Below are 26,951 nucleotides of genomic sequence, written 5' to 3' on the forward strand. Positions count from 1 at the left end.
GCACTCTCTGCCCCCTGGTATTTTCCAATACATGTTGCCGTAGATAGTTGTCCCTTAATAACCGCATAAAATCCAATTCCTTCCTCCCATGTGCCCTCTCCTCTTTCCAGTCAATGTTACCATAATTGAAATCACCCATAATAATTACCCTCCTTCCACTCATTTCTTCTATTTGCTTATGCATACTATCCCCACCATCCACTCCATCACCCGGTCTATAGCAGCACCCAATTGTATATTTTGTTCTGCTAGATTCTATCTCACACCAAACAGCCTCAAATGTGCTTTTTTCCCCATCCTGCAGTTCAACTTCTATACTCCTTGGCTGAAGCTCATCAGCTATCATCAATAACACTCCTCCCCCCTTTTTATTCACCCTGTCACTCCTGAACACGCTATACCCATCGCATTCAATCCCACTAGCTTTATCATCCTCTGTCAGCCATGTTTCACTAATACCGACAACCTGTGGACTGGAAGTGCCAACCATGGCCAAAAACTCTTCCTTCTTGTTCCTAATACTCCTGGCATTAGTGTACATGAATCGCAGAAGCCCATTTGTCCCATCCCTACTTTGATGCCTTATACTAACTATCCCATTCTGATTTGTTGTCCGTCGTACTCGCTCGGGCATAATATACTCATTCATACACTTAACTACCCCCCTAAAGTCTGCATATCTACTTCCCCCCTCTTAATAAATCTAGTTTCCCTGAGTCTGTACATCTACTTCCACATCATTCATCAACACTCTTTCAAGTCTCCGTACACCAACTCCATTCAAATGTAACCCATCCATCTTATATAAGTCCTTTCGCCCATCGAACTCATTCCACACATCCACAAATTCCACACCACTCTCCATGCATAACCCACGCATAAAGTCATTGCCAATTATGGCCCTCCTTCTAAACACTTCGCTGTCATACCGCGGTAAGATACTCACCATCCTAACTCTCTCACTCTTCTCTTTTGCTACCTCAAACAACTCCCTCACATCCTCTATCATTTCCATTTTGTCCTCTTTCAAATCATTCGTTCCTGCCACGATTATCATCTCTTTCACCCTCTGTTTTTGCAGTCGAATAGATTCGCTGACGTCCTTTATGTTCGCACCAGGCTGGTACGACTTAGTTAAACTCTCAATTATTACGCCTCTTAATAGCGAATCCCCATACAGCACTCGCTCCTTCATTTTATTGACGTTTACGAACATTGTATTATTTGCCGTCACAGACTTCTGCCGGTTATTTGTTGGTACGTTCAACACACATTTTTCCATACGCTCCAGTTGTCTTTTGGCTCTGTGTATCGCATCATTCAAACGGGCAATTTCGCTACTCGCATTTATCAAAACTCTTTGATAAATGCGAGTTTACATCAAAACTCTTAAACAAACATGGCGACCTGGCCGCCATTTTTTTCTTTATTGGTGCCATGTGTACGCTATCTTTTCTTAAAATAATAATTAAAATAACAGAAAACATGCAAAAATTGCACAGACACACCAAGAAACAAAAAGCAAACAATACTACTAATCTTTTCAGGAGCTCCTGACAATCTAATCAGTGCGACACCAAGCGACCTCAAATATCCAGCTGGAATTAAGATTGGTGGTGGCAGAAAAATAAATCATTAAGATATGCAGATGATACAATCCTCACAGCAGAAACTAACGAAGATCTGGAGTGGCTGATTCTATTAGTTAAGACAGAAAGTAACAAAGCCAGGTTTAATTTAAAGATCAGCAAAACAAAAGTGATGGCTTCTGACAATTTAAACGAATTTATAATAGAGGAAGATAAAATAGAAATAATTGAAAGTTATGATTTACTGGGATCCAGAATCAGAAATGATGGTAAATATGAAGATGAAATTAAAAGAAAGATAGTTATGGGGGGGAAAAAAAAAAAAAAAGCGATGTTAAAAAAAGTGATGTATGGATGTGAAAGCTGGATTATTAAGAAGAAAGACAGAAAGTGAATTGATTCATTTGAATTATGGGTGTGGGAGGAGACTATTAAGAATTCCATGGACTGCAAGAATGACCAATAAGAAGGTTTTAGAGAATGTAAAGAGAGAATGCTCCTTGGCGATGATTGCTAAACAAAAGTTGGTGTATTTTGGTTATATTATGCGAGCTGTTTTTTGTGGTTGCATATCATGCAACCACAAAAGAGTTGGATGGACAACATAAAAGAACTTACCAACTTGAACTTACAATTACTAAAAGAAAGGACAAGAGGCTGAGAAGAATGGAGAGCCTTTGTTCACAGGATCACCAAGAGTCAAAAATGACTGGATGGCACATAACAAACATCTCATTTCATGTTATATCACGTATGATTTTACATCAACCCATCTTCCTATACTTCCTTCAAACTGATTGATAAAATGTCCAATTTACATCATGTAACTGTAGCACTTTGAACAGCTTTTCTGTTGGCACTTTGTTATATGCCTTTTCCAGATCCTCATTATATTCCAATGTTTCTCAAATATTACAATTATTATATCTGTCTTACTGATACTGACAAACTCTGTTTGGTCTGAACCCAGCTTATGCTCCATGTTTCCCTTCCACAATTTTTCTTAGCCTTTTCACAAATATGCTTGCATAAATCTTACCAGGGACACACACACTAAGAAGGGAAATTACTGTGTAATGCTCATTGCTTTTATTTCTCTTTTTATAGATGAGTACTATGAGAGCGCCTACAATCACTTGGAATTTGATCACCAGGCCTTCCGAATTTCTTTCTGAGCTTTTTCAATAGTCTCCCTCCCAGGTGGCACTAGTGTTATCTTGAGTAGCTGATACATTACATGCGTTGCTCAGCTAAGTTATCGTTTTTAGTAGATATTAGCGAAATTGTTATATATATATATATTCGGTGGTATTTTGTTTATTTTTGACTTTGTAGTTAAGTGGTGTTGTTTAGTCATCTATTATTAAGTGATGTTCCTTTCAGAATCGTTTTTTATTATGGCACCAATACACATGAGAAAAATAGCAACCAAGACATCGATGTTGACCATTATCAACATGCAGGATTTAGTTCAATGTAATGTGCGTTTAGTGTATTTGTTGCTAAGAGCGAATCATTCGTGGTATGAGAGCAGAGAAAATATTTGTCAGTAATGTTTTGAAAGAGAATGTATGAAATGTGAGTCACAAAAGAATGAAGTGACTGATAATAATAAGGGTATAAGGTAGAATTATCAAGGTGTTGTGGAGAATGTAAAAGAAGCGGTGAGTGATAGTGCACAAAATACGAATGAGAGTTTGAAGGAAGTGGTTGAAAGTAATGCGGATGATGAGATGTTAGTGCAGAAAGAAATTGCATGCTTATGCAGACTCCTTCACAAGACAAAATGTGAGTTCAAGAGAATTCAGAAACGACTGATGTGTGGTATGGAAGGACAGAGCATGAAAGAACATGCAATGAGAGAAGATAAGAAAAAGAGTTGTTAGTGGAAGTGAAAATGAAGAGCAAGAAAGTAAAGATTGTGAGTCTGCTGCTTTGGTATGATAGGGCAGAAATGAGAAGGGCCATGATTGTCAATGAGAAGATTGAGCAGAAGGGAATGGTGTGCAGTTTATTGATGTATGGAGTGAATTTCATGGAAGAAAGGACTACATTTAAATAGTTTTGGAGTTAGATATTTGGAGCAAGTGTTGTTTGGTGAGAGTGTGGTAGTGCAAAACCAGTTTCCCTGGTTTTGCACTAGAGATATTTGGAAGGATTAAATCAAGCATGCCTGGCCACCCCTGTGATAAACGAGCATGGGTACAATAATGATTATGCAATGCCAAACAGGATTTCACAGGTCTTCAATTTAAATGGGTTGGTAATGACATTACACAAGGGTAATTATGGGTACAAAGGGACGTTGAAATGCATGTGCATGAATGCAAAGAAGTATCAAGAATAAGTATGAGGAGTTTTTGGCATTGGTAAACTCAACTTGGCTAAAATGTACAGGCATCAGTGAGACCTGGTTGGCTGAAAATGATAGTTACAGGGATAGGATGTAAAGGGTATTGTATTTTCAGGGAGGATAGAAGAAACAGGACAGGAGGTGGGGTATTGCTGATAATAGCTGCAGAATTACAACCAACAAAATTATAAGTTAAAGAGGATATTAGGTCTGAGGGTGATGATCCATTTGTCTGATGTGGGAAAGATAAATAGGACAAAATGCATTGTTGGGTGCTGCTACAGACCATGGGGGGGGGGGGTCCACAGGGAGATGTAGATGCCACGTATTGGCAAATCAGTACAATGAGTGTAGGCCGAACAATTACTATGAGAGACTTTAACTATGGGGACATATCAATAACCAAGGTAGACATTCTGCCTCCAACTGAGGAGAGTGACCATGCGGTCTTGTTCTGGGAAGTTGACAAATACTTGGAGTTCTCTGTCAAGAAGGGGTTTATGTTCAACCACAAGGCTGGTGATTATGAGAGACTCAGTAGTAGTCTTGGAATAGTGCCATGGCTTGAGAAGATACAAGGAAGGAATGTCAGTAGAATCTCTGATCACTTGCTTGGCAAGTGGTCAGAATTGCTTGCGAGTAGCAGTATCAGGCTGCATACCCAAGATCAGGAGGATAAACAAGTTGGAATTGGATGAGTAGGGATATAAAGCAAGAGCTGAAGAAAAAGAAAACATTGTGAAGGATAAAGAAGAAAAAAGTGATCAGCATACTCATGAGCAGTAAAAGTGCAAGCAAGAAGGGTGACTAGTATGGTAAGGAAGGCCAAATCACACTATGAGAGAAAATTAAACAAACAGGCCAGAATAATCCCAAAAGAGTTTTTTTTTGTTATGTAGCAAGTAAGAGGAAAAATGACTATGGTAAAATGACTAAACAATGCTTATGGTAGGAAGGTGACTGAACCAAAAGAAACAGTTGAGTTACTGAGTGATCATTTTACAAAGGTGTATCATCCAGGTGGTGATTTTATGTTGCTGATGCTAGAGAGATGTAAATCAACATTGAGGTAAATGAACATTAGGTGTTCAGCATATTAAAAAATATGAATGTGAACATAGCAGTGGAACTGGATGGCATATCAGCCCATGTACTACATTAGTGTGCAAGAAAATTGGCATTGCCTCTGACAAAGTTGTTCAATCTAAGTCTCAACTCTGACAGGGTTCCCAGGGAGTGCAAAGAGGGTAAGATAGTACCATTGCATAAAAGTGGCTCCAAGACAGAGGAAGCAAACTACAGACCAATTAATACATCGGGAGTGGTTCTTAAAGTATTGGAAAAGTCGGTGAAAGATAAAATATAATAGTCGATGGATAGGATGGCTTCATAAAGGATAGGTCCTGTCATAGTAACTTATTCACATTTTATAATAAAGTGACAGCAGAATTGGATAAAGGTAATGGCTACACCATGATACTGCATGACTTTGCCAAGGCATCTGACAGAATACCACATTTATTTATTTATTCGTGTGGGGTTCCCCCCATTCCTCAACTGATCCTTAGGACTGGTTGAGTCCTCCTAGTGAGGGATTAAGTAATGCATTTTAAGACAGTAGATCCAGGCTAGTTTGCCTGTTCTGAGGGATGAAAACCCGAGTTTCTGGGTGAAAAATCCTCTACCTCTATATGAAACCGGCTAACTCACCTTTAGTCGAAAGAAACCAGATTGTTTCCTCACGTCATGGAACGGGAATCAAACCAAGGGTCTTTCTGACTAAAGGGCTTTGTCTATACTGACTGAACTATGGAGGCTCTAGAATACCACATGATACAAAAACTGCAGAGGATGGGAATGGATATGAGGCTAGTAATATGGGTAGGGGGATGGCTGATGGACAGACATCAGAGACTAGTATATAGCAGAGTGCAGTCTAGGAGAATGATAGTGCCTAGTGGAGTAGCTCAGGGTTTGGTACTAGGGCCACTATTCTTTAATTTGTATATCAATGACATAGGAAAAGATTTAAGAGGGAATATTCAGTTGTTTGCTGATGATGCAAAACTGGAGAGAGCAATAGTTGATAAAGGTGATGTAGATATCCTTCAGGATGATTTAAATAAATTGGCATTGTGGGCAAAGGATAATGGCTGTCAATCTAATGTTGCAAAATGTAAGGTTATGCACTTCGGGTTGAAAAGGTTACACGAGGTGTATCATATTGATGGTATTGTTTTGCAGGAAATAGATGAGGCTAGGGACTTGGGGATAACGGTGGACAAAGAGTTAAAGTTCAGAGGGAATATTGTGAAAGTTGGTAAAATAGCTCAATAAAATACTTGGATGTTGAAAAACACACTAACAAGTAAAAATAAGGAAGTTATTATCCCTCTTTATAAGGCTATGATTCGACCACATCTTGACTACTGCACATAGATTTGGTCACCTGGGTTTCTTGGGGACCAGGAGGTGGTCGAAAATAGGTTGAAGGTTTGTGGGTTACAAACCTTCAACCTATCCAAAGTTTAGTTGATAGGCAGAAAGCAAGGACATGATAGAAACCTTTAAGATATTAAAGGGGTTTTATAAAAGTGATGCAAGTGAAAATTTTCAGAATATGATAAATAGAGAACTAGGGACTATCCATGGAAGTTGTGTAAGAGTGTGTGGTTAACAGAGGTGTGCAGACCAGATTTTTTGTGTGGAGATTGGTAAGTGAGTGGAATGGATTTCCAGAAATCGTTGGAGTTCCCTGACAATGAACAGATTCAAGGAGAGATATGATAGGATTTGTGTGTATGATGATTGATTTAGGTCTCCTGCAATGAGTCTCTGGACTCCATGGAGATGCCAGAAATAATAATAATAATATTTTACCAACTTCCTGACATTTATTTTCTCTGTTCTTACCAAAGTCTTCATGTGACTTTGGTTTAACCAGTTTTGAAAATTGTGTCACCTGACATTTTCCTTTGTATTCTCTCATACCACATGTTGGCACTTGCCAGGAACTATTGATATGCTTTCTTCTTTTTCTTGACTGACTATTCGACATCCACCATGGAGTTCTGATGCTTCTATCCTTGAAGATAGTCTAACCACATATCCTCTTCGGCTGAACTAATCAATGTTTTATTTAAAAATTGTATTCCTGCCTTTATTCTAAATTATTTATAAAAAAGAGGTGAAATATAAATCTTTTATACAAACACAATATACAATGTGTTTTGAAAGTGAATTTTTATAAAATATATTAATTTGTCTTCATGTATTTAACACTTTCATTGCCAAGCTGAAAATTGGAATTTCGTGTGGTGGCCAAATTTTTTTAAATTTTTTTATTTAGTTAACGGCGTCCATGCGATAACGCGTGATTGGCCGTTCGGTGAGGACTCGCATCGCGTGATATCGTTCATTGCCAAGCTGAAAATTGAAATTTCGTGTGGTGGCCAAATTTTTTATATTTCTTTTATTTAGTTAACAATGTCCACGCGATAACGCGTGATCGGCCGTTTGGTGAGAGCTTGCAGCGCGCAATATCGCGTGATTGGCAATGAACGTGTTAAAGCATTGCATGGTATTAATCAGGCACTACTTTCTTCAGAAATTACATTCTTGGAAAGGTTTTTAAGATACAGAACTTTAGGTATGCTAATTTAATTGTATCAGTCAACTCCAAACCAAGTGACAAATTTATGTCCTAGCTTAAAAATTCTTGCATAATGATAGAATATTTCATTGTAGACCATGACAATAATTTTGCTTCAGCTTGTTTCTAATTGTGTAATCTTGCCAATATATATATATTTAAATACAAATCCTATAAAATCAATAAAAACAAACATTTTAAGTCAAATTAAAACCTGTTTCTAACTTTTATGTCTAATTCCAAAAAAATTTCTTCATTCTTTATAATAAAAAAGACATCAAATATGTCACTCCAAAGCTTCAGGAAATAACATTTCCATAAAAATATTCTAATACAGGACGTGTTATATTGAAATTTAACATTTTTCACACAACACTCTCATTTTAACATGATAAAAACAATGCTCTCTCTCTCAGAAATAAATTTTTCTCCATTTATCAGCTACCATAATTTGCAAATCCTCTGTTAAACAGGTCAGAAATCAGGTTTGCTGATTGCTGTTCCATTTATGTTCTTTTAATCTCCATATGAACATATTTTAGTTTTGTTTATTAAGACACAGATCAAAGAATAATCAATGTTTTCTTGAAAGTCTTCTACTGAATCCCCAAAGTTTGGATTTTATTTTTAGAACTCTTTCATTTTTTTTCTTACAATATTTATGCATTTGAGTCTGTAGTTTCACCTCTGAAAGCTGCTATACTTTGATTATTTTTAAAAATTTCTTACACACTTATCTTTTCAATATGATATTCAATTTTATCCTGTTCATAACTAAATGATCATCACTTCCTATTTCAAATCCTCTCAATACATTTGTGCCCTAAACCTGCATAAACATGTCAGTATTAACAATAATATAGTATTTGTTTTAATTTTCTTAGATTTCTTGTGTCTTTTCTCTCTCCATGTGAATTTCTGCATGTCCTTATATAGGAACAATGCGTTAATAATGACTAGCACATGTCCTGAACAGACATTTTTAATTCCTTACTAGAATGAAAATAAAGTATTTTGAATGAACAATTTTAAAGGCAAAGAAATTAAAGGTAAACTAGTATGCAACAGCATATAGAATTTTGATTGCTAAAATTTTATAATGTCCACTCTGCTTGAAAAAAAAAATTACAACTTGGCAGCATTAATGATGTTGGTATTTGTGCAGTTAATAGCAAAGGTAATTAATTAGGATACAATACTAGCATAAACATTTTTATTAGTTAATATTCAGAAATATCACTTGAGTCAAAAAGATTTTGCATATCTAGGATGAAAAAACAACAACAAACAAACTGTGTTATCCTTCATCACATTATTTCTGCTTCAAACTGAATACAGTATATAATGTATTTTCTGTTTTTTTTTAAGTATTATAAAAGATTTATTTTTTATTCTAACAGAGTAAATAGACAGAGAGTCTGCTAGCTGACCACCATGTCAGCTAGCAGATAGAGAATCAATTAGTTCCAGGGGCAACACCTTATAAATTATTTCCACAAAAACTTGAGCCTTTTTATCTACAGAATGAGGGAAAAGAAAATGTAGTGTACTGCATTATTGTGTTCTTTGACTTTGAGGTAACAGAGACCCTATATACTGTAGGTCTTATCATTGGAACTAACTAATCCATATGTTTACTGGCTAATTTGAATTTATAAAATTAAAAGTATAATCTTACTTTAGAAAGCTTTGTAGCACTCTTGGTGATGTCATCAATACTCACTGCTATATTTTTGTGACTACTAGTTTGGCTAGCTACATGCCACCTTAAAACATCTACTCCAATTGCTAGATTCGTTTTGTTCCTCACCTACAATATAAAAAGAAACACATTATAGACATACATCACATTGCTTGCATGTGCACGTGCACATGCACAGTGTCCACTTTATTAGAGATACTGCCTAATATGGTGTAGTGCTTGCGCTTTCAAAACTGGCCTATTAATAATGGAACTGTTTCCTCAAGAAGGCAGAAGCTGTTTCAAGGAATACTAATCTATGAAGAGGTTTTTTTATGCTACATTATTCAAAAATGTTTAAAAATTGGCTAAAATCAGATGACTGAATGCAGTCAGTGATGCAGGAAAAACCACTTCATTTCATTTTGTCATACTGCACAATGTGCACATTGCAAGGTACACACTTGGTTACCAACAAGCTTTAGCCAGAATATTGCAGTCTAACACTGGTTCAGTACTATAAGAGAATCAGGTAAATTTATTCTATGAGTATATGCTTTAGGCTATTATCACTTTCTCTTTTTCTCAGTCTGGGTGTTTTCCATGTGCACACATCACATCAGATAACTCTTTTTCTATTCTTCCAGTAACTAGCTTTGACAACCTTTTGTACAATTTAGTGCAGTCAGTTTTCTGTTAGTAGTTATCTTCTTTGATAAGGAAAGTCTTACAGTCAAAATGAATAAGAATGCAACGTGAAGTATATGCTATGTATGGTCCATTATGTTGATTTACTGACAAACACTAATAATACCATTATCTATTCTGCTGTACACTTTTTTTCATCCCCCTTGCAGTTTTATAAGGACTATTTTCAATATACTTCTGACATCAATGTTTTTGAATACTCAAGTAGAGTACTTGTTTGCGAGATATTGGTACTTATAATCACATACCGCACTATAAAAAATAAAAATAAAAATTGTTAATTTAAAGTTTAATCCATTATTTATTTAAAAAACCTTAGAACTTATTGCTCAATATATATATATGTTAGAATCTTTATGTGTTGCTATAAACACAAGGTTTGCACCAGAGAGCAGAGGATAATGTCTAGTCAGTAGATATCTCCAATAAAGTGGGTACTTTGAACTTAATAATAAGCATTTTAAAAGAATAAGTGAAATAAGGTATATAATTTAAATATATATACCTTATTTCACTTATAAAAAACCTTTTATAAATTAAACGTGATTCCTATACTTGAATAACAGGAAACTTCCATTATAACAAGCTAATAGAACTGAAAGAATAGTTTGTTATAGTGAGTGGTTCATTATATCAAGTATTTCCTACAATGAGATCTGACTACTAGTCTTAACAAGAAGGGCGTTGCCATTTGACGTTGCCAAAATATTGAAGGTATTCATTAAAGTTTCCTTTAATTAATATCCGTTTTATGCGTTGTAATTTGTTTAAGTTAATTACCAGTTATGTATGACCAACGCATAAGCCTTGCTACAAGAATTAGCAAGAAGGGATTAATAAAAATTGTATTTATTCATGCACAACCTCCATGCCACAAACAGACAGATGGAAGATACTCGTCTTCAGTATCACTATCAGGACGTTCATATGAAAACTAAAAAAAAAAACGTTAGGGATAAATTATGGACAAAACCAGTTAAGTATCTAGGAACACAACAATTCTCCTCTGCGGAAAATTAAATTATAGGATCTTCTTAAGAAGATCCTATAATTTATAATGCTTTAGAATGGAAAATCAATATTTAATATGAAAAATAAGGCATTGAGGTTGTCCCAATAAATATGATATATACAAAATTCAGTTCTAAGACTCACCCTCCCCACCCAGAAAAGGCAACAAAATATAGCTGCCTATGACAGTTTGCAGTATCAACAGCAGTTCATACATGAAAATAACTTCAAATGAAACTGGCAAGACTATGAGATCCCTTGTTGTGAGAATGAAGAAGTGCATGAATGATATTTGATTTTATCATCCAAGCAAGTAGATAATAATGATATGCTATTAACAGTGATCACTAAATCAATTTCTGGAACACAACCAAAACAAGGTGCTGGAAAATTTTAATGCGAGATTAAAGAGTACCAAAAATTAAAAGAAATTATAGGTTCCTACCTGTCTTACTTTGACAATATCTAAATTTCTAGAGAAGGTGAGACTTCTCTTCTTGAGATTACTCAGCAGTTAGAATTGAAGAAAATACAGGAAGATGGTTTGATGTAAGACAAGGATGCACATTGAAAGAAAGTGGCTTTAGGCATGATATTAGAAATGGAGAAGTCAAATTTAGCTCTCTGCTTTATGCAGATGATGTTATACTCCTAAACACATCAAGTGCAAGTCTCCAGAATTCTCTAAGTAAACTGAATAACAGCTTTAACATATTTGGCATGAAAATCAGCATAAGAAAGACCAAAACTATGAAAATAGGCAGAAGCTTTGAACTCTTTTGAACTACCGCATCTGCTGAGTTATTTACTAGAAACTTTCAGGATGATTTTTTTCTGCAACTGCTTCTTTAACTTCTTGTGTCTATCATGAAGTTCTTATTTTTCTATCCTTACAAAGACTACACCATATACTTCTCTGAGTCAATCAATGTTTCCTTCAGCGCTTGCTACTGAGACTCCAAGGTTTGGTTCTTGTTTATAAACCGTTTAATTTTTTTTTTTTTTTTTTTTTTTTGTCCATCAATAATGTTCATATAGTTCATAGAGTCTACAATTTACCCATAAAAGCTGCAACTTAAATTCTTTTTAAAATTTTATTATATACTGTTCTTTTCAATGTGATATTCATTTTTATCCTAGATAAAATTAAGTGATGGTCATCAGTACCAATTTCAAATTCTCTATACACTCTCATATCCCAAACCAGCATGAAGATATCACTATCCAAAATGACAAACAATAAGGCTTTTCTTATTTCTTGTCTTCTCTTCATGTGAAATTGTAGATATCTTTATGTTGGAATATGGTGTTAGTAGTGACTAGTCGATATACTGAGCAGAAATTTAGCAGATACTTACTATTATTATTAGCCTTGTTCTTTTCTCCAAATTTTCCCAAAACTTTTGTATATGGGTGGAAGGATTCAGTTCCTATTTTGCTGTTTAAATCTCCAACAAGGATCACGATCACTTTTTCCATTTTTCTTTGTCAGCTGCCTGTTCTAATAACTCAAAGAATTGCTCTGCTTCTTCCTTGGGAGAAGCTTCTGTAGGACCATAGGCACATATAAGTTTCACTTGTTCATCTCCCTATTTTGAAGTTTGTCCACATCACTCTACTTGAGACTGCCTTCCAATCTAGAATTTTATCTCCATGTTTGGTATTGAATGCCATTGCTACTCCAACATTTACTTGATTGTTATTGCCTGAATATATAAAATCCTACACTTATTATTTAGTTAGATCTCATCTGTTTTGTTTTATTTGTCTCAGTAACGCTGATTATGTCTATGTGGTATTTTCCCAGTTCTTCTGCAAGTTCAATTTTCTTTCCATTAATGTTTCTTATATCGATCATTCATATCTTCAATTTTTCTGACATTTGAGCTTGTTCTTCTTCTAGATGTTCAGTTCCAATAACTGACTTTTCACTGTTCACCCGGTTCCCCAACAAAAACAACTAGGAGCCTTGTTTAACCAGGCAATGCCCCAGCCAGCATGAAACCTCGTCATGTTGCATCATCACACATTTGTGGTTTAAGCCAATAGAGCACAATTTGGTTGCTAATTCCCAAACTGCCAGCCTATTCTTGTTCACTCAGTACCCAGTAGATACCTACTGAATGGATGCACTACATGAAGGTGAAGAATGAACATTAGGTCTGCAGTCCCAGTCAGTTCTCCATATTCCTTAAAGGTGATGTAGCGCTCTCTTCCCAGTAGTTTATTTTATTTATAACATTTTGCATTTAAAATTTTTCTATTAATTTTCTTAGGGGTGTAATCTAGCTCGCCTCCTCGTGGTGCACCCTGGGTAATGCTAATTGAGCTAGAGTGATTTGGCAGCTAGTCTAACACTTAGTTCTCCTGGCTAAGGCATGCAGTCAAGCAATACTGATTTTTCTAATTTTATTGATGAGGCTGATAAAAAAACTGGGATTTAGCCTCAAGATGTGTCAACCGAATATCGAGGGAATTAACAGAGCAAAATGTGACTATCTCTGCAAAATACAACAAGAAAATAACATTGACGTTGTGCTTCTTCAAGAAACGCATGCTGAAAACGACCTTCATAGAAGAGGAAAAATAACTGGTTACACTCTGATTGGTGCTAAATACCACAGGAATTATGGCATTGCAACATATCAAGGATGATATAGAAAATGCTTCTATCCTGACAATGAGATGTGATAATGATACTCATCTTGCGAGTGTGAAAATTCACAACATAACAACAGTCAATGTCTATAAACCTCCTTTAACATCATGGGCTATAGATTATCATATAGACTTATCAACATCCAACAGTATGGATTGGTGATTTTAATAGCCATCATGAAGAATAGAAGTACTGTGATAACAACGGCTGTGGTACTACTCTTGTTCACTGGGCAGAAATAAATAATATACACCTTGTATTTGATGCCAAGGATATAAACACCTACAGATCATCAGCATAGCAAACAGAGTCTAATCTGGACTTATGTTTTGTTTCAATAAACACAGAAGGGCAACCATTACCAGCAAGACGATATGTACTTTCTAACTTTCCACACAGTCAACATCGACCGGTGTTGCTGGAAATTGGTATGACACTACCTATAGCAAGATCCTTTCCAAGACCGCGTTGGAATTTTAAAAAAGCAAATTGAAGAAATTTGCAAATGAATTGGATAAATGTGTTTGTTGGATACCTGCTAGAGTTGCAGAGTACAAGAGATTTGTAGGAGCAATCATATCAACTGCGAAAAAAATATATCCCTAGAGGTTACAGAAAAGATTATGTCCCTGGATGGAATGAAGAGAGTGAACATCTCTATACAGAGTTCCTGAAAAGTGAAGATCCTGAAATTGCAGATGAATTACTACATAGCCTGAACTCATCTCGAAAAACAAAATGGTTTGATACGGTTGAAAACCTCGACTTCAAATGATCAAGTAGAAAAGCTTGGAATCTTCTCCAAGTTGTGGATTAGTTGTGAAGTTCACAATTAGTTGTGGAAACTATCCACAACTAATCTACCTAAAAGAAAAAGTACAATTATCTCCCCTGAGAAAATAGCTAATCAAATCATTAATATGTCAAGGGACCGTAAATATACCAAGAAAGTTAAGAAAGAACTTAGAGCTTTAAAAACAAATGCCCCTGCTTTCTCACAATATGGCTCAATCTTCACTACAGATGAAGTAAAAGCCATCATAAAAGATATCAAAGCATGCAAGGTCCCAAGCTTCAACGGTGTCCATCCTGAATTTCTGATTAATAGCAGGCCAAATACTATAAAATGGCTCTGTGAATTCTTTTCTGATATATTATTGACTGGCCAACTACCTAGCCAGTTTAAGAAGTCAAAAATAGTTGCTATTCTTAAACCTGGAAAATCACCCCAGGAGGCAAAAAGTTACAGACCTATTGCTTTATTGAGTTGCACCTATAAAATGTTAGAATGCCTTCTGTACAACAGATTGTCCATATCAATTATGCACCATGTCCCGATTGAACAAGCGGGTTTTAGAGAAAAACGTGGTTGATGTGATCAAGTGCTCACTCTAACATCATACACAGAAGCTGGATTTCAGAAGCAAGAAAACACATCAGCTGTCTTCTTGGACCTAACAGCAGCCTATGATACAGAATGGCGTGAAGGTCTTATATACAAATTTCTTAGCACTGTTCCATGAAACGGACTGCACACTTAATTTCCTCCATGCTCACTGAACGCATCTTTCAAATTATATTAGGAAATAAAATGTCCCGACAATGAAAACTTAATAATGGTGTTCCACAAGGGTCAGTATTGGCACTTTATAACTAATACACATATGATTTGCCTGCTACCATTTCACGCAAGTTCTGTTATGCTGATGACACTGTAATTGCCATTCAACACAAAAACATGAGTCAGGCTGAAGAGGTACTTACAAAAGATCTGAAAACAATAGGTGAATATTACAAAAAATGGAGGCTCCAGCTCAATCCAGACAAAACAGAAGTATCAAGCTTTCACCTTAATAATCACATGGCAGATGTTACTTTACATGTCTTCTTCAAAGGATGTTTACTATGACACAATAAGTTTCCAAAGTACTTGGGTGTGATCCTGAACCGCACGCTCTCTTACAAGCAACACCTAACAAATGTCTCTGCTAAGTTAAGAACCCGTAACAACATAATACAAAAACTAATAGGCATGACATGGGGAGCAACAGCTGATAATATGTGGATTACAGCTCTTGGTCTAGTTTTCTCTGTTGCCGAATATTACTCACCAGTGTGGCTAAATAGCACACGTTAAACTTGTTGATAACCAACTAAATAATACAATGAGACTGATTTCTGGCACAACTAAATCAACGCCAACACACTGTCTTCCAGCTTTTAGCAACATTGTTCCACCAAATTTGCGCAGAACTAAGGCTCTCTTACAGGAATATAAGAAAATCTTGGAGAACACAGCCCTACCAATACATTTAGATCTCCCAGACTTAAGTGTACGATGATTGAGATCAAGACATCCACCATTACAATTAGCCCAACTACTACTACAATCTAACTTTGATCTGAAGCAAAAGTGGCAAGATCAGTGGGAGAGCCAGACAAATGACATCACAAAATTTTCTCTCAAAGAATTACAAGAAAGTTTTGATGCTTGCTCACACCTCCCATGAAAATCCTGGACTCAGCTTAATAGAATACAAACTGGTCATGGTGTATGTGCAGACATGCTTTTTAAATGGGGTAAACAACAATCCCCGCATTGTGATTGTGGACCATATTGTGACTCAGTGTTATTTCAGAGCATATTCAGGAGAAAAACTTGACTTTTTAACTGCTACACCCAAAGCAATGAACTATTTGACCAATATGGATGTAAACCTTTTAATTGTATTGGTTTTTAAAATGATTTTTAATTTTATATGTTTTTAAAGTGACAGTATAGTGTACTGTATGTTTTGTTATTCATGCAATATGAATAAATAAATATAAGCAACAATTTTATTTATTTTTTTTTATATATCTATATATCTACGCACCATGTTTTTCAATGTTTTAAATTCTTGTTATACTGGTAAGCACAATAAAAATGAAACAAGACTTAATTGTGCTGGACTACCATAGTATCCTGAACAACCTTTGAGGTACAGTTGGATTCTGAATATATAGAGATTTAAGTAATTATTATTTGCTTCAGAATCCAACATGATCTTCCATCACAAAGGCTAGACTTGTAAATGTTATTTAATGTAAACAACTTATTTTACAATTTAATATTCATATAACTACCTTTAATTTTATCTAATATTTAATTAATTAATCAAAGATATATGTATTAATAAGAAAAGACTGTATTAAATATTATTAAGCTATTTTATTTATTGCTATGTTAATATTATAAGAATTTGTATTTAACAATTTAACTGCGCATTAATTGAAATGTAAATATTCTCTATTTATTCCTATTTGTAGAAGTTTAACGTTATGCAATAGCTCAATTTTATTATGTTTTGTTTTGTTGTCATGGAGACGTATGTAAGTGAGCAAGCGCGAGTTTGGAACTGTGTGTGAGGAGAATCTTGAAAGTTTATTGAAAAGAGTTTAGTTAAAGAGATCACGAGAACAATTTAGGCAGGAAGAATGGATATATAAGAGAAGGAACGCTGAAAATATTGGAGAAGGTAAAAGAGAAGGAGATAGATAGGAAACATAAGGAGAGAGGATTGGCACTCGGTTGGAATCGGAGCGTTCAGCATTCAGGGAATCAGAGTGCGATATTAGAGAGTCGGCAAGTCACTCAAGCAGCTAATTTAAGTCTACTAGTCGAGAAACAGTTAGCTAATAAGTTATAGAATAACAATTATAGCTACGGAAAACAGCTGAGAGACTATTAAATAGACTAGCGATACTTGAGTTGAGATTTAATTTCAGGGCCGACCTTTCAAGGATATACAGAACCTTGAAGCATAGCACGTAGTAACTAGAGAATAAGTAGAGGCTGTAAGGTTGAAGTTTAACGATAGCTGTGTTTAGAATCATAGTGCCTAAGGGATTAATTGAATGCCGGAGGAATGAACAACTGTGCATATAAAACCTCAAGTTAAGGAATTATTGTGTTACCTTAATTCATGAGTGATCAGTAGTGCTTCATGCAAGTACGTCTGATTATGTGTATTGTGACCGTGAATTAATTCAGTTAATGCTTAGAAGATTTATTTTAATGAGTGCTGTTTATTGTTAAAAGTGCTTACAGTTATAAAAAGTGTTTGCGTATAAGTAGATGAAGAAAGAAAATTATCGGTAAGAATATTCCAACCATTATTATTCCTATGCAGAGATGTGAGTGTGTTTCTTCCTAGAAATTCCTTATATTAACAGTAACTATTGTGGAGATTAGCTAAAGTGTAAATTTATAAGTGTTTGCTTGTGAAGATGTGTTACTGCAATTTTTATTGTATTTGAAACTTAAAGAGTATGAGATATTGATGTGAATGATCATTAAGGAACTTTATTAAATAGTTAAAAGGAACTGTGAGAAGACTGTATTACAGATAACAGAATTACCATTGTCTGAGTTTGTATGACTTTATTATCAGAAAGGCTGAAGTGTTTATAATAACTTATTTAGTGATTTGATCTTAAGTGTAAAATTTGCGATTCTAAAATTAAATGTTTGTTTTTGTTAATCAAGGTTGTATTTTGCCTGAATCTCTTTTACTGCACCGTTCATAAAATATTCGAACTAAAGCGGGTAAATTAAGTAAGTTAAATATACTCGGCCAGTATATATAATAACAACATATAAAGGAAGGGTAGTTGAGAGTTGGTTTATCTTCAATTCTTGAACTAATTCAGATATAAAGTGGTGCAGTCTTTAAATATAAATTTTCTTTATATTAGAATTATTGGCAAATTAGAAATCAACTTATCAATTAGTTAAGAACATCGTAATAGTAATCATGTCGGATCCAAAGTATAGATTGAGAAGAAGTAGGATCCAACAGTACATATCATGAAATGATGATGATGCAATAAGAATGCTAGATAATAACTCACAAAACACAAAAATCTTAAAAACTGTGATTTACTTGAATTTGTATATGCAACATCACATAGCACTGTTTACATTAGTATTTATCCTACTATCTTATTCTTTATTTACATTTTACCTTTACTCCATCTGTAACAGTTTCAGGATCCAAAACATTTCCTAGTGATTTAGACATCTTGTGACCTTTTTCATCTACAGTAAAACCATGGACACAAATACACCTAAAAAGGAAATCAGTTTTAAGATCATGTGCCAATAAAATCAGCATTAAAAGAAAATATTATGCTGACAAAATATTTATTACAGAATTATTACTTTAAAAACACATGCCAATTTGCTCAAATCTATAACATTTAGTCCATTTTTAAAACCAGACCTTTTCTATCATAAATATATGCACTATTGGCTATGCTATCTAACCAGTTTCAATTTTATGATTATTGGCATTCTGAAAGGGGTCTTAGTCCATATAGGGTGGAAACAGCATGAGCTCCAATTATTTAAAATTCATATTTTGTACACATCTACTATGAAAATGCATTCAAGGTCGGTTTTGCATTTTTATATTAAAAATCTTCCTTAATATTCTTCCTATCATAAATGTATGCAATATTAGATATGCTATCTAACCAGTTTCAATTTTATTATTATTGGTCTTCTGCCATGAGTCTTAAGTCCATATAGCATGGAAACAGCACGAACTCCAATTACCTAAATTCATATTTTGTACACATAACTATCAAAATGCATTCAAGGTAGGTTTTACATTTTTATATTAAAAATTATACTTGATAAAAAGTTGTAATTACTATTTTCATCCTTATTTTTCTCAAGCATGAGCAAAGAAAAGTTGCATGTAAAGGCTTCATGGGTAACTTTTATTTGATCACACTTTAGAAAATAAGGATGAAAAAAAAAATATAATTTCTTGTAAAGTAGAATTTATTTTTCTTTTTAACATTAAACTGTCTATAATTCTAATTGAAAGTTTTATTTTTAGCATGTTAATAATTACTTCTATCTCCTTAAACACTTGCCTACACAGAGAACTATTGAGTTATTTCCATGTTGGCTTCTCATAACCATGTTGGCGACATTAAGATATTGCTTCAGAAGTGAGAGATTATTCTTAGAATAAGCATATGTTTACAAGACAGTTAAACCTTCAAAATAATGTTGCTGCTATATGCCAACTAGCTGTTTCCAACTTTTGATTTGAGACAGGCTTTCTGTCTCACATGGTCTCTTGTTTCTTCTTTCAACAGCTGTAAATTCATGTTGGTCAGTTCTTCTCCTAACATCAATCTTCCCCCAACATAGTCACTTATTCCAATGATTTATCTGCTCACATAATATGTCCAATACATTAACTTCTGTTTAGCAATCACTGCCTCCAGGTATTGTCTTTATATTCTACTTTCATGGCATTACTAATTTCTCCATCTTTCATTTCATCATCAGGTTTCACATACCTTTTTTTTTTTTAGCTTAGCTATCTCTTTAATTTTATCTTCATACTGACCACTATTTCTTATACTGGACCCCAGTAAATCATAACTTTCAACCACCTTTATTGTATCTCCCTCAATCATAAATTCATCCAAACTGCCAGAAGCCAACATTTTTGTTTTACTGATGTTTAAATTAAGCCTGGCTTTTATCTTTTTTTCCTTCTTAACTAACAGAATCAACTCCTCCATATTTTCTTTGGTCTCTGCATTGAGAGCTGTATCATCTGTATATCTTAATTTTTATTTTTTTTCAAACTCCAATTGTTAATTCCTGCTGGGGCTTTTATCTAAGTTAAACATTCTTATAATATATTCACCACTAAAGATTGGATGACAATACACACTTTTTCTGCATTCCATTTTCTATTTGAACACTGTTTCTCTAAAGACTGTTTTTACAGAAGATTCTTGGTTGTCATATAGTTCTCTGATTAAGAGAATTAGATGCTGAGATATTTTTATTGGTCTCATCACATTCCACAGTCTGCTATGATAAGCACAGTCAAATGCTTTCTTATAATTAAAACAGATGAATACTTCCTTTTTGAAATTCTCTTGTTCTTTCCATACTCTATCCATGTTTGTTATGTAGTCTCTAGTTCTTCTACCTCTACTAAAACCTGCCTGTTTTTCTTGGCATTTCTATATTCACATATGGTTTCCAGGCTTTTTTTGAATTACATCCAACATAACTTCACTTACATGTTAAATTAAAGCAATGGTTGTATAATTTCCACAATCTGATCTGACTTTTTAAATTCCAAATCTATTGATAGATTTCAATTAATGTATTTACTACTTCATCTTAAGTTGTTTTCAATAATTCCACTAACAATCCATCAACTTCAACACTCCAAATTTTCATCTTTCCAATTCTCCTTCAATATTAATATCTTTCTCATGGTATTACTAATATCTCCATCTTTCATAATTTCTATCAAGTAAGTTCAAATCCTCTACATACTCACTCCATCTATTTTTCACTTCTTTTTCTTTCTCAAACTTTTCCCAAATTACTTTTTAATACTTCCAATCTAGTGATAAATCTCCATGTCACTTCATTTATCTTTCTAAACAGGTTTCTTGTTCTTCTTGTAATGTTATTTGATGAAAATTTTCCTATAATGCTACTTTGTTCAATTTTCTTGTACCTTTTGTTTATCATTCCTAGAATGTCTCTGTAAAGTGGTATCCATGATCTTTCAATTTCATAATTATAAAAGTATAATAATAAGAGATATTGGAAAGGATGCAGAGGTGATTGACTTAGGCAATTTCCAGTCTCTGGAATGTTGGGTGTGAAGAGAGGTCAAGAGGATGCAAATTGCAGAGTCCAGTGGATAGGAGGAAGAGTGGTGATATGATAGAGGTTGTTACAGGATTAATGTTGAAGAGGTTTTGCATAAAATGGTGGAAGATGGAGGGATAACAAGAGGACATAACATTATACATATCCACAAGGAGATGTGTTTTGGATTATGGGAGACACTGAGATAGGAGTGATGTTGGCTTGCTCCACCTTTGCAAAGAGTTGTCGGTGTTGTACCACCTTACCCTAGTCCTGAAGATACTTTCAGGAGCAAACTTTGTTTGCTCACACTTGGATAAAGGATTACACTAAATTTATTATAGTCTAACCAAGTGAAAAATAAACTTTCAATCTCTAAATCATCTTTCTCTAAATCAAGAGAAAGTGTGCCACCTTTTTATTAATAATTTAATAAAAAGGTGGCACACCGTTTGGCAACTCCTATAGGTAGAGATGACCTTGCTAATGCTTCTGCCTGGTATCTCCACTTGGGCCTGGCTCCCACTGAAGAGACCTCAATAAATGTTGAAACTAGTCTGGGTAGTGGCCCTTCCCTTAATGCATAATATTATACACATCGGCAAGGAGATGTTTTGCATTGTGGGAGATATTGAGATAGGAGTGTTGGTAGCTTGCTCCACCTTTGCAATGAGTTGCCCGGTGTTGTTCCACCTTACCCCAGTCCTGAAGATACTTTCAGGTGCAAACTTTGTTTGCTCACACTTGGATAAAGGATTAAACTAAATTTATTTTAGTCTCTATACCTTATCGTTTTGACAGGACTATACAATACAATAAAACCACTTGTTTTTCTGGAGTCTGTAGTATAGTGGTGGTTGGGGAGGGATTGTTGTTTACCGCAGCGAGCGAGTTACTATCACCCTGATGTGAACATGTTTAAACTTTTTTTTCATGTGCGATGTATATGCAAATCTTTTTAATTTCTTAATTCGTAAAGTAAAATCAGGCTGCGAGTTATATGCGAGGCCGCATTATATTCAAGTAAATATGATAAGTCAAAGCGTTACTGCAACATACATAGAATTTTGACATGTAGTCCCTTTGTGGAACTGAATATTGTTGAACTGAAAACTGGAAGTTCGACATATTTTTTGTAAGGGTTTCAAATACCAAATGTGAGTAAAATTCATTCCACAATTACTGGTATAGAGGCATTACTTAATAACAACAACAATAATAATTATTATCATTATAATTTATGTGTCTATAATTAAGAACTTAAGGCTACTCTATGATAAAGCATCCAGGCTAATATATTGTTGCCAGCAAACTATCTGGATTGATTATTATTAATGTATTTACACTGTAAATTGCAAGATGCTGATTTTCTGATGTAAACGATGAAATTGTCAAACAAGCCCTGATGATAACAAGTCCTAAATTTCTAGAACACAATGTTATGAGAACCCTTGCAAAGTAGTCAAAAAGATGCTCTTTATCACAATAAATTCTTCTCCATATTAGTTTCTTATAGTTAAATCACTCTAAATACAGCAATGGCCAAAATTTGTACTTTATATGCACATAGTTGCTTTTATGGGTTATAGTATTTTTGTCATTTAGGAATAACTGGCTGTTTTCTCTCATCCTTTCTTTTTTCAATCCTATTATATAACTTATTTGTTTTTTAACTTAATTCTGAATGTCGAACTTTTTTGAAGGACAAAAATCAGCTAATAATGGGGAAAAAATGAAAAGTTAATGGTAAGTACCTGCTAGATTTTTGCTCAGGACATGGACTAGTTATTATTAACCCCATGTTCTAACACAAAAAATGAAAATGTACACAAATTCACATGGAGAGAAGGTGCATGAAATAAGAAAAGTCTCATTGACTATGTTGTTGTTGACAGTAATGTTTTCCTACTTGTTCAAGATACAGAGGATTTGAAATAGGAAATGCTAAGAAGGATAAAATTGAACTTCATACTGAAAAGAAAGGTGTGTAAGAAAGTTTCGAAATGAATCAAAATTGAACAGCTATCAGATGTGAACTGTAGACTCAAATACACAAACATTATTCAAGAAAATCTGAAAAAGATTAAAATCAAGAACCAAACCTTGGAGAATCAGTGGCAACCCTAAAGAAAACTGTTCGAATCAGCCAGAGAGGCATGTGGTGAGGTAATCTGTAAAGATAAAGAATTAGAAAACTCCAAGGTGAACTGAAGAAGTTAAAGAGGCAGTCAAGGAAAAGACAAAAGCCCATCGAAAGTTGCAGGCAAGTAAGTCAGCTTGTGCACTTAGGATAAGCAGAGAAAAAAATTTAAGGCAAAGCATTGTATAAAATTAGATAAACAAAATTCATGGGAAGACTATGGGGTAAGAACATAGAAAATAAATATCAGGAAGGTGATAAAATATTCTGGAGTCTATTGAAAAAGCTCAGAAATGGAGGAAAGAGTACTCTAAAAGGAATTAGAGAATAAAAGGGGACATTAAAATTGAAGATAAAGATATTCATAATGTATGGAGTAATTACTTTGAAAGATTGCTAAATGAAACATCTCTTTATCCATTATTAACAACAACGAGCACAACTAAATTAATGCTAGACAAGTGCTTATGTGCTGGTTTAAAACTCATTATTAGATTTAATGGATTGAATACAGCACAGAGGAACAATAAAATATGTTTATTGGATCCTATATTTTGTTTCTGTCAGATAGATACAATCTCAAAATGGTTTGTAAAAGAAAACAGAGAGGAAAAAAACACTCAAAACAATAAGTGGAAAAAAAAATTAGACAAAGCCAAAAGTCCTATGAGAGGCACCCTTTATGGCTGCTGTTGGCTAGCTTAGCAATTGCAGGAGGTCTAAAATTAAAGTATCCAAAATCTTGGGAAATTTAACACAACCATATTTATTAAGATTAAGCTGGATTAATAAATCTGCTGCTGATTCTAAGAAAAGTCTTTCTCGAGTGTATATTTGTTGCGTTGCAGTGAAGCATGGTCAGCTAAACAAGATTGACCATAGTCACTGCAACTGATGTATTTCATGTGTTCTTCTAGGTGGATGTTGACAGATCTCCCAGTTTGACCATAATCAGATAATTTGCAAGAACAAGGAACCTTGTAGGCATTTGGAACAGAGAGGAGAGGAAGCAGATCCTTAGAAGAGTTAATATGAGCAATCAGCTTCAGGTGAGGTTTGAAAGCAATACAGAGATTACGTTATTTAGTTCTTGCTATTTTTTTCTGAAGTGCCCCAGATACAGGGCATAGTAATAGTATTACTGTAATCTGTTTGTAGAGAGGAATGTGAGAAGAGGAAAATCAATTTGTTAATCTTTTCAACATTGCCTGTCCACTGTAACCATTGGACAAGAAGGTCCAATGGTTACAATGGACAGGAGAGTTCAGCTGAAAGGGAAGCCTGGGTGGAAGAAAGGTTGGAAACTCTGTTGACAAAGGTTTTGATAACACCATAGTGTTGAGAGAGGGAATAATAGGAAAATTCTATAGGGGAAAATATTCAGGGTGTGTTAGGCATGCAGTGCTCATCCACCAAATAGCAATATCACCAATATTATATTTTTGCATTTATTCCTATTAAAGACTCCCCTAATTGTTTCCAGACTTTGCATGATTCCTCAAGTAAACACAATATACTAATGCTTCATGAAGAGGACACTTTTTAACACGTAAACATTGCACCATATTTGTGTTAATAGCCTGGATGTGTGTTCAAAATATACACCTTTGAGCCCTTTGAAAAGATGCACAGATGCAGTGGATCAAATTCTTAGCATTCTAGTAGTTTTAAACCACTCAGAAGGCAAGCTCTGAGACAATAGTATCTGATTGGTTATTGTGTGAACCAATCCAATTGAAATGCTGTCATTTGTCATGAGTTGCTCTTTTTGATTTCTGAGTTTCATTTGTTTTGTGTGTGTGAAGTGTGAACTGACATGGTAGGCAAGTTTTTAATATATAATTTTCGATAAATTTATAACTTTTTTTGCCCACATTTACAATGGGAAACAGTACTGTAGTTGAAGGAGACAAGCCTCTTCCTCCTCTTCCAAATTTTACACTTTTGAGAAATTCAAATATAACAGCCAAATATAGAATTCTCCTTCATTATTGTTTTCTAATATACAGTATCTTAAAACAGACATGTTGTCCCCCCCCCCCCCAACTCTGAGCAGATTTAGTTATAATTAATTGATAAATTAAAGTATTCAACATTATCTTAGAATTAATTGCATAAGACAAATTAAGATGAGCACTGAGGTGCTATTCGCTTTTAAAACTTTCATACATCGATAAAAACACAATCATATGGTCAAACTGATGTGAATTTGTAGCACTGGTTGCATAAGCCACAACAACACACCCAACTAAAATGGGCACGTGACACCACTGATTATATACATATATTATACCTGTGTGGGCAGATACATATATATCTAAGAAACTGAGAAAGAAAGGGTGCCATTAGAAAGATGCATGATTAGAGTATTTAGAAAAGTATGGTGTTATCAAAACCCTTATAAAAATCCCCAGTTTTGCATCTTTCTCTAACTTGGTCTTATCTTCTATTTCTTCATTCTCCTCTTCACTTTCTCATTTACTGCTGATGATGATGGATTAATAATTTTCACTTTAATCATCACCTCATCAGTTTGTGAAATAGGAGCAGTGTCATCTTGCTTGTATTAAGTCATCAACTGAGTTGTCAATAATGACAGCTCAAAATGCTCCTGGTGTAATTTATCCTCTTAACATAGTCAAGTAACTTATTTTCATTTTTGTCTTGGCCTGTTTTTCTTGAAACCTTTATATCTTTATAAATTTAACAATGCCAGTGTGAGCTAAATTCTGATGTGCATGTGTGTGCTGAAATTTGGCACAAATTTTTTGAAACTTTTTTTTCTTACTGTTCTACAGTACACAGCACAACAGGAAGGAAGGAGAGAGACATGGGCCTTGCATGTAAATTATATTTAATTTGTTCAGTTGTGCAATTAACAGAATAGTTTATTAAAGAAGAATTAACATTGATATTTCTTCATTAAATAAGTTTATGTTGTCAAATGGTCTGAAGTTCATGGTAGAAATTGAGAAATAAAGTTGAGGATTTCACAAAAAAATTAACTAGTTTTTGTGAAATTTTATTTTAATGACTGCCATATTAAGCATTAATTAATGTTTTTTGTGACCTTGCCTCACTAATAATTCTCTCACATCTCTCTACCCCTACATCTTCCAACCCCCTTCCTTCCTTTAACAGCAGATGAATATATATCGCTACATGCTGGGATGCCGCTGAATAAGAAGACAGCTAGCAACATTCTACAAAGGTATGTCAGAATTATTCCCTCCTATATATTCTTCATATATATCTGCCTATATAAAACGTCAGTAATGACATTATAAAAGAGGCACTCCTAAACAAAAATAGGCTAAATAGCATTAAAAATAATATTTTTCTTAGAGGAGTAACAGGGAATTTTCCCAGAAATAATACCTATATTGGAATTATTCAACTTACTGTTCATGCTGGTTATTTCACATGAAAAGGAAAAATATACAAACTAGATGGGACAGCCATGAGTTCATC

At 34.4% G+C, this 26,951-nt stretch overlaps 1 protein-coding gene across 2 annotated transcripts in view; it reads right to left on the reverse strand.

Annotated features, from left to right (window-relative positions):
• The window catches only part of IleRS-m (Isoleucyl-tRNA synthetase, mitochondrial), a 384,064-nt gene that overhangs the window by 74,726 nt on the left and 282,387 nt on the right, over positions 1-26,951 (reverse strand). For both annotated transcript variants that reach the window (XM_090403396.1, XM_090403397.1), the window contains exons 16-17: positions 18,660-18,762; positions 9,273-9,404 (exon numbers count right to left, since the gene is read on the reverse strand). In XM_090403396.1, the coding sequence (XP_090259522.1) occupies positions 9,273-9,404; positions 18,660-18,762 (235 nt within the window). The remainder of the gene's footprint in view (positions 1-9,272; positions 9,405-18,659; positions 18,763-26,951) is intronic.

This window comes from Typopeltis vanoorti, chromosome 14 (genome assembly GCF_054136105.1).
Source record: "Typopeltis vanoorti isolate ZY-2024b chromosome 14, IOZ_Tvanoo_1.0, whole genome shotgun sequence".
Classification (NCBI taxonomy): domain Eukaryota; kingdom Metazoa; phylum Arthropoda; class Arachnida; order Uropygi; family Thelyphonidae; genus Typopeltis; species Typopeltis vanoorti.